General features: G+C 34.7%; 1 protein-coding gene across 2 annotated transcripts; it reads right to left on the minus strand.

Moving 5' to 3' along the window:
• On the minus strand, positions 237–4,630 carry LOC109719505 (50S ribosomal protein L20). 2 transcript variants are annotated; one of them, XM_020246239.1, is made up of 3 exons: positions 4,548–4,630; positions 4,207–4,443; positions 237–956 (listed from the first exon to the last, which is right to left on the minus strand). In XM_020246239.1, the coding sequence occupies exons 2-3, from the start codon at positions 4,390–4,392 to the stop codon at positions 747–749; spliced, it is 396 nt and encodes a 131-aa protein (XP_020101828.1). In that variant the 5' UTR covers positions 4,393–4,443; positions 4,548–4,630; the 3' UTR covers positions 237–746. The 2 variants fall into 2 exon arrangements, with proteins under 2 accessions (XP_020101828.1, XP_020101827.1); XM_020246238.1 differs by lacking the exon at positions 4,548–4,630 and having other exon boundaries at positions 4,207–4,541.

Here is a 9,601-nt window from a genome sequence, read left to right on the forward strand (position 1 = left end):
TGAAACACAAAATAATAATTTAAATTTAAACCCAATGTAACATTTTACTAGCTCACAAATCACAATCTTGTAATTGGCTATACTATGATTTGCTAAATAAATCACTTTACTATTCTACTTAACAACAGATCAGTAGGGTGAAACAAAGACACTCATTTGCCGGTAAAATAAAATTTGTTTCCAATCACAAAGTGACAAAGTGAAAATGCGGTATGTCGGATAGTTAATGCTAACCATTAATCCTAAAAGTTCGAACTTTAAAAATACGCAATTAATTCACTTAAAATATACACTCTAAAATACGCAATCAATTGACTTAAAATATACAGACGCAGGGCCCAGGATCTCGATTGTGACTCGATTGTGACTCGATCCAACCAACCTCACGCCACTTCAAATATTGACTCAACCTAACCCAACCTCACGTCATTTCAAACGTGGCTCGGCCTAACCTGAACTCCCGTCACAAGACAGGATGCTGACTCATTTAAGCCACCACGCTAAACCACACGGAGGCTAAATTGAAGTTTACCCAAGAATTGTTCTTGGTACATCTTTGTCAACAGGAAATGACTACTAGGGTTACCTCCAGATGCAACAAAAAGATATATATATGTAGGCAACTAGAAGTTCTTAACAGAAAACCAAACTCTCCGAGTCTAGTAATATATCTGATGCTTAGGAGAAGAGCGTCGTGATCGTACATAATGAAATCATCACACAACAGTACACGGAAAACAAATGATTCACGCGACGATCGATAAACCCTCCTTCTTGGGGGCGGCGATTGATAAACCCTCCTTCTTGGGGGCCCTATTCCCGGGAAACGCATTACGAGAAACATCCACAAGTGCCTTGAAACTATATGGCTCATGCATTGATAGCTCCGACAGCACCTTCCGGTTCAGCTGAATGTTTTCCTTCATCAAACCATGCATAAAGTTGCTGTAATTCACCTGGAAAGAAAAAACGAAGAACGAATAATCATATATATATAAATATAAATATACAAAGAAAAAAGGCAAGTTATGCCAACTGGAGCTATCAATATAGCGCGCAATTGCTACAGCAAATGAGGAACAAAGAATAGGCGAAGAAATCTTTGAGCTTCTCAAGCGAGTTACAGTTGTGAAGTAATATTCAAATTTCATTAATCAAACACCTTTTGAAGCGGTAGTACCCTAAATTCAAACATATAACTCCCCGTAGTTTAATCAAAGCTCCAGCCACAATTCTAAGAGTGTTCTGGAACAAAGACTTGAAGAAGCAAAATGATGCATATTCTACTCATAATAATATAAACCAAAAAGAAAAGAAGAGCAAAACAAAAAGCTGCTTGCAAACAGTCAATTAGGCATCTAAAACCCTAATACAAAATGAAATTTTCCGGCCATCTCAAATTATCTCTGAAACATTTATTTTTTATGAACAAAAAAAAAAAGCCTCAATAAACTAGCATGAGAAGAAAGAATTATTTGAAAAGATTACAATACACATGAACCTAAATTACAAACAGCATCCTCTGCAGTGATTCCTCTAGCAGCCTTTAGGTGTCAAGACATAGCCCTCTTGCTGCAGGTTAATCCGACCACAAATTGTGGAACAAATTACACTGGCTAACTACATGTCCACCAAGTTCAATACTCATATAGAGCTTTGCCAACTTTGAGTTGCACACTAGAGAAAACCCCTTCTTAAGTCCGGGTAAAGGTACAGGTTAGATGAAAGCCAGTCCACCATCTAATACCTTCAATCTAGCGTCCGGCTAGTCATAAGCCCTAAACAAAGGACTTTGCACACTAGAGAAAAACTATTATTAAGAAAAGGCTGGAGACGATTGATGTATCAGTAAATAGGAGAGAGGTAGATGAACTTAACTGTTCCAAAAATGGCTAGACTTTCTGAACCATTCACATGGTTTGATCTATAAACCATCTGTTGTTTTGCTTATATCGCGTTTATTTGGCATAATCATGCATTGCTAACTGAATTCTGAACTTGATATAGTTATTCCACTAAGTAGGCTAATCTAAACATGTGCCTTTTCCTACTGGAGCTCAATCTTACGTAAGAGCAAAACATTAATCCAAGACAACAAATGTCTTCCCAATGGTCAAATCAAGCATTTATCAACCAATGCTTGATCATACTACACATAAGTACATGAAACGAGTTTCCCTCACAAAATATACACCTTTCATGCAGCAAAAACAACTCACTGTAGGAAGAAAACAATCCATCTTCTTACATTAGATGTTTCTTGAATTCTTTAGCGCAAGTGTTATCTGTAATGATGGGTTGACCTTTGGATATCCCACTGGTAATTGGAGTGCTGGGGAACCTTTCCACACCTTGGCGAAAGGACACCATGTCTTCTCTTTAGGTAATATTGCGTGTGACTTTTCCTGATTTTGTGCGGTTGTGTCTTTCCTATTTGAATACTTAAGTTGTTTAGGCAATCCAAGAACACTAATCTTTGTTCTATTTAGGACCCTTTTGGTAATTGAAATATATAGGGAATCCGGAGTTGGGGTGGAAACATATAGGAATATGCTTCTCCACTTACCAGCAGGACCACAGAAAATATAACGTAACTGACTCATTACAATATACACAACGTGAAACTACGTACGGAAACAAATAGGGTAATTTTCATTGGACATCCTCGCCATATATAACACAACTTCCCAGCAATCCTGAACAAAGCCTTAGAGATTACAATAGTTTCTTTAGTTTAAAAAACGATATACATAATATTTCATTAGGAAAGTATCAAGCCATGATATGTCCGATTTTCGCCAATACGTAGAATGCTATATTGACATCTGTAGTTCAGAATCCAAATTAGACCCTTCAATCCTTTTTATTCATAACCAAGAGAGGGTTCCTTTACGGACAAACTCTTTAACAACAGATCAAGTTTTCCTTCATTTATGCTACAAGACCATAGAATTATTGACCCCCCAAACATGGAAACAAAATGACATAGATGTACATTTGTCTTGACCAGGATGCTCAAATGACTGTATCTTATGGAATAACTAGTTTCAAGTGCCTAACCCCTAATTTAGGGGCTGATTGTCTTTTCAGCTCTAAAATCTAAAACTTCAGGGCCTGTATCTATTTGATCTTGAAGGGGGGGGAAACCATTAAGTTCACATTTGATATACACGATAGGGACAACCACACCATAAAATAGCTCATAAATGCCAAATTTTCTCTGAATTATTCGACATCGACAGTATGTATGCCATGCACAAAGAACAAAGATGTGCTGCCTTGTGCAAAGATGTGCTGCCAACTAAATTCTAAGATTACAGTTGTTCACTAATTAAGCTAATTTTAACAAGTGTCTTTTTCGACCTGATCTACATATTGCAAAAATAGAACAGCATTAAACCAAGGCTATGACTACCTTTCCAGCAAAAAAGCTCTTAATCAAACAATGCTCGGCTACACTATGGATAGATACATGAAAGGAAGTTTCTCTCGCAAGGTATGTACACACTCTTTACCCCCAAAAAAATACGTTGTAGGGAGCAAATGCAATCTATCATTTTATATCTATTTCTAGGCCTAATTTGGAAATGTGTTGTCCAAACGCACTTGCTTTGATACTTTACAAAGCCCGAAAAGATTGAAAGCACTCTAACACTTTTATCCTCTAATGCTGAAAAATAGTGGTAGGACTCTCCAATGGCAGTTTCTTCTACCACCATTATAAAGCATCAGACAAGGGAAGCTCTAAAGCACTTTTAAATCTTTTGGACCTTCTAAAGCATCAAAGTAGGTGCGTCTGGACAACGCATTCCTAAACTAGCCCTACAAAAGTTATATGATGAGAAATTGCTTTTTCTTGACACAATACGATTTCTTTTATGAACTAAAGGGAAGGCACACACCTTGCGCCCTAAACTCTCATTCACATATTTATCACCCTAAGGCAATTATTTCTTTTCTTGCTTTTTCCAACGTGCCGTTAAACCAGTGCTGCTCAATGCATTCCCAAGCCAAACAATAGTAATTCAAGAACTACAATGACAATACGAGTTACCCTGCGTGAAGATACATACCTTGTGCGCAAAATTCCCGTTAATATACTTTTTTTTTTCCGTTTTCGTTTTTTTTTTTTTTCCACCAATGCATTCCCAAACTAAGTCTTACCAATTCAAGAATTGAAATGACAAAAATTGCAACTTTGATTACCCCGTGAAGCCGCGCGCCGGCGTTGATGCGCTCGATCCAGAGCGACCGCATGTCGCGCTTCTTGTTCCGCCGGTCCCTGTACGCGTACTGCAGCGCCTTCTCCACCCTCTCCCTCGCGATTCGTATGCAGTTCTTCGCCCTACCTCTGAATCCCTTCGCCAACTTAAAGATCTTGTCCTTGTTCATCTTCCTTATCTCCCCCCTACCACCCCTTTCCCTCTCTCTAACTGGGTTTACCTATATATGCGTTTTGGGTCAACTCACTCCCAATCCACACACAACAAACCCTAAATTCGACCACACACGCACACATACACAGAGGAGAGAGAGAGAGAGGGAACCTTGGAGAGGTGGAGGCGACGGAGAAGATGCCAATGGCGCAGGGAGAGAGAGAGAGAGAGAGAGAGAGAGAGAGAGAGAGAGAGAGAGGNTTTTCTCACCAATCCCTCAAAGTAACGTCGTTTCAATTTCCAAACTATATCAGCAATATAAGGTTTACGAGTTCCTCAACCCCTTGCTAGCTCATTTTTGCATGCTATATATGTAATGCCACTGTAAAATTAGAAAACAAACAAACAACCTTTCATTCTAAGCGTAATTGTTTAGTTAATTATGTATTCCGCTCATAAACTTCAAATATCTTCCTATGGTTTCGTAGTTTCTCACTTTAGTACCCTGTGGTTTAAAGTGTATCAAGTTAGTACCATGTGTTTTTATTTTTTATTTTTTAATTATCTATTTCGGGATATTTTTTTTCGTTAAATCGGTGACAAAGTTAAAACTAAAGGGTACTAAAATGAATATTCAATAAACCTAAATAGGGCATCTGAATTTTTTATATATAATTTAACGAAATATTAAACCACAGGATACTAAAGTAAGAAAGTGCGAAACCACATGATACTAACTTGATACACTTTAAACCACAGGGTACTAAAGTAAGAAAGTGCGAAACCACAGGGTACTAACTTGATACACTTTAAACCACATGGTACTAAAGTGAGAAAGTGCGAAACCACATGGGGGTATTTGAAGTTTTTTCTAGAATTTATCTCAACTTTGAATTATTTGAATCAGCTACGAATCATTCAAATTTTTTACTGAGTCAACGATACTTTGACTATAAAATTTAAAATAATTATTTATTTTAGCAAATCTATAATTTTAAAAATTACATAAAATATGCTAATTAAATTTGTAAGGATAAACAATACATTTAAATTTTAAAGTCAAAATGTCGCTGACACATTCAGATTAACAAAATAAAAAAAAAAATAGATAGTAAGATTAAAATTTTAAAATATTAAATAATTAACTCAAAATTATCTATAGTTCAAGTCTCAGTACATTTTTATTTTTTCTTTTTTTTTAAGATAAAAATGTATCAAAACCCATCAACTATTGAGCATTTTGAAATAGACCACTCAACTTTTTTCTTTTTTAACTTGAGATCCCCTCTTTAACCTCCTTTTTTCCGTTGAGTTAATAAACCAAGCCCTAAAATTTAATGACACTATTGTTTATATTAGCACTATTATTTATATTAGTTGTAAAATTCAAAATTAAGTGGTAACTAAAGTAATTACAAAAAATTCGTAATAAATTTTAGATTTTAAAATTTTAATGGTGATCTATTAATGTTAGGCATGGTTTTCCTTTCAATTACTTTTGTTTTTTTTTTCCTGCAAAAATAAGTTAAAATACTTCTATTACTAAATAGAGTTGTGTACGAATATTTTTTATAACTAATCCTATCAATTTTTATAATTATAAAAATAATTGTCTTAAAAAAAAATTATAAAAATAGACCTTTAAATGCGGTGAATGATTCACCGCATTCATAACTTCTATTTAGCAGCAGAAAAATAATAAAAGCGGTGAACTATTCACCGCTTTTACCATCGTAGAATTATAATAAAAAGGAAGAAAAAGAAAAAAAGCAGTGAATGGTTCACCACTTTTATAAAATTATATCTACAAATAAAATTTTAACAGGTTTATTTTTAAAATAAAATTTTAGAAGAGAACTATTGAACTAAAAACCCGGTTGTGTACTCAAGTATCACCCCTGCGGTGAAACATTCAAATCAATAATTAGATTAAATATGACTTATGCTATGTGAACTTCATGAAAATTAAATTTTATAATATTATTTATCCAGTCACCAAGTGCACTCAAATTTACTATTTATTAGCCGTTGAAAATTATCAATTTGAAAATCACTTGAATATTAGACAAATAATATTAAAAAATTATAAAATTACTATTGCATGCATTGCTATAGCAAAACAAATATAGTGTGGGAGCTGCATTGAGACAAGAAGGCCAAAATTGCTTTAGAAATAAAATTAGACTAAATTATCAAAAATTTTCTTGTAAATATATATTTTTTTTATTTTTACTTTCTGGCTTTCAAAAATCTATATTTTGCCATCCTAAAATTTCAAAAATATTTTCAGAAGAATATGACATTAATGGAGAAGACAAAGTTACCAAATTGCCCTTATTTTTTTATAAAAAATTTTAATATATTTTTATTATTTTGAAGGGTATTTCGATATAAATTATAAAAAATAAACAGAACAGTGATGAAACCCTGACGGAAGAAGCTAAATGCAACAACTTGAAATCTTTCGAAAGTAAAATGTGAATTTTTTACAATTAGAGAAGGAAAGTGAAAAGCAAATATTTATAAAAAAAATTATCTATAATTTAGCCATAAAATTATTTATATTAAAAAGCACAATAAATTAACTAAAATAATCCCCAGTAACACTGAGGCCCCTCCACACTAGTTTAATTACCTCCCCCATTCTTTTCTTTTTCCCCTAATTTTTTCCACAATTAAATGCACTTGATGGACCATTTAATTTAATTTAATTTAATTTAGTTTAATGCTTTGATTTGGGACCCCCTCTGCAAAAATTCCAAGCATAATTTTTACACNAAAAAAAAAAAAAAAAAAAAAAAAGAAAAATCTGTAAAAAGGATGGATTCCCACGGATAAAACTGCAGCGTGAGCTTTTCATCGACGCCTCGTTAGAAATCTCTAATTTATTAAATACTTTTTAAATTTAAAATTAAAAATTTTAAATTTTAAAAATATTTCAATTAATATGTGAGGATGATTTGAAATTTTTTGATGAGACGTTTTCCTCGTAATTATTATTATTATTATTTAATTTTTGGGTTGGGAGAGAGTCACGTGGGAGGGGTGGGAGTGGGATGGGAGTGGGTGCGTCCTCTTTTGCCTCGCCCCGTCATTCAGCGTCCGCTGCGGTGCGGTGGGTGCGCACCCGAAAAGAAGATCCCAACCACCCATGCCTCTCTCTCTCTCTCTCTCTCTCTCTCTCTCTCTCTCTCGCATCCAAATCACTCACTTAACCCAAAGCAAGAGATTTTTTTAAAAAAAAAACACAAGCAAGATGTGATTAGGCCGACGCAAATAGGGTGGGTCCGGAGACGGGAGGGGTCTTGCACCACCCACTCGGTTCTCTTGGTGGGTCGGGTCAGATTTGAAACGGAGTGATTTTTATTTTACTCTTTGTCCCTCTTTAAGATTTGTTTATTTTACTTATAAAGGAGATGCATGTTAAATATAAAAATGTTTAAATATCGTTCTTTAAGTACAACGATTGTTTCACATGATATCAGAGCAGGAGATCCTAAATTCGAGTCATATCATACTCCTAGCATATTAATTTTCTCCCATTTAATACAAGCCCACGTCATGGATCGACTAAAAAATCTCGAGCCCAGACGTGAGTCAAGACGTGAGGGGAAGTGTTAAATATAAAAATGTTTAAACACCGTTCTCTAACAGCTTAAACTTTTAGAGTATAATGGTTGTTTCACAATGCATAGGTTGAAATAAAATTTCAGATGAACTAGAAATTTGAAAAAAAAAATTACTAATTTTTTTCTGTTTATTTTTGTAACTGTGGAATTGAAGTTCTTTCGTTTTTGCTGTTTGTTTGACAGAAAGTAATTAGCGTAAAAGCTGAAGTTTCCAAATGTTAATATTTTATTATTTTTTATACTATTTTTTCATAATTGACTTTCACCAAAAATAGGGTGAAATTAATTTTAGTATTTTAGAGAGTTTGAGTTTCAACTGTATATAAAGTTGCGATGAACCAAACAACAAAAGTAGATACTTACGGTTGAAAACCACTTCACTGCCCTCCACTTTTTAGTGAAACAAATGCACCTTTATCACTTCATTTTGAAGTAGATATCAAATCAGATCAAGAAAAGAAAAGGAACCTCGTCTTCCACTCCCTCTTTTTAGCAGTTCAAGATGTATTTGATACGAATTAATTTGCTTTCCTTATTTTTCGCCTCCGCTCACTGCCCGTTCCGAACGAATTGGAGCAGAAGCTTCATTAACTCAGATCTATTTGCTTCCCTAACGGCACTAGTGTAATTTGTAAGCAACCCACAAGTAGCTATGTTAGCCTATAAATTGTGTACAAATACACTCCATAAAACATTATATGTCTTTTTAATTCTCTATTATGGACCGACTAAAGATTCCGTATTTTTATACATTTTTACTAAGAACTCAACATCATCGTCTTTCTTTTTCATACTAGTTTCTTATTCTATCTCCAGTACAAATATATCTATCGACATCAGCATCTTTAGCTACCTTTCAGACGAAAAAAGCTATTTGAACCGAAGAATAGCATTTCGAACAACTCACCGAAGAAGCACAAGCGACAGGCCAGAGGCCATCCGATCGAGTTTAACAACATCTGGAATTCCGCCGATAGCTCCGATCACACTTAGCTTCTAAGTTCCACAAAGGCTATCTATTAAATTATACGCGAGACTATTCACATTCTTCAAGCAACAAACTACGTTGCGACAAGCGCTTTCCACAGAAGCTCCACTTGATCATGTACACAAAGAATCACTTTAATTAGCAATAACACAAACTTGATCTCTTCTGAGTTTGTGGGAAAGGAGTCAAAAAGCAAATAAAAAGGAAGAAGAAGAGAGGGGGTGGAGGAAGCACCATCACCACGCCGTACACATCTTTCGGCCATTTACATATCAATCCCCTGCAATAGCATTGCTCTTGTGTTAGGAAAAAAAAAAAAAGAAGAGCACTCCTCCCTAAAAATTCCCAGTGCTAACTAATGATTACGGCGTTACGTCGCTAATCTTTCAAATGACACACGCGAATATCGCATACTGTATTACTTCAAAATTCGTGCATTTTATTTGGCGGGCAATTTTGTTCCATGATTACTGTTGTGAGATTAAGTCGCACTTTTGCGTTTTCTAAAGTAATAAAAGTATGCTAATTTTTTTAAGACGGACGCGCATTATTTAGCAATTAAAATAAGAAAGAGGAGGGAAAGTCGTTTGGTGTCCAATATTTGAAAT

Source organism: Ananas comosus, linkage group 13 (genome assembly GCF_001540865.1).
Source record: "Ananas comosus cultivar F153 linkage group 13, ASM154086v1, whole genome shotgun sequence".
Classification (NCBI taxonomy): domain Eukaryota; kingdom Viridiplantae; phylum Streptophyta; class Magnoliopsida; order Poales; family Bromeliaceae; genus Ananas; species Ananas comosus.

Bases quoted from the DNA above. Each gene is read 5' to 3' on its own strand.
- LOC109719505 (XM_020246239.1), bottom strand. From the start codon at position 4,392: ATGAACAAGGACAAGATCTTTAAGTTGGCGAAGGGATTCAGAGGTAGG. The intron at 957-4,206 runs GTAATCAAAGTT...TTTTCTTTCCAG, and splicing joins CCGGCGCGCGGCTTCACGGG to GTGAATTACAGCAACTTTAT.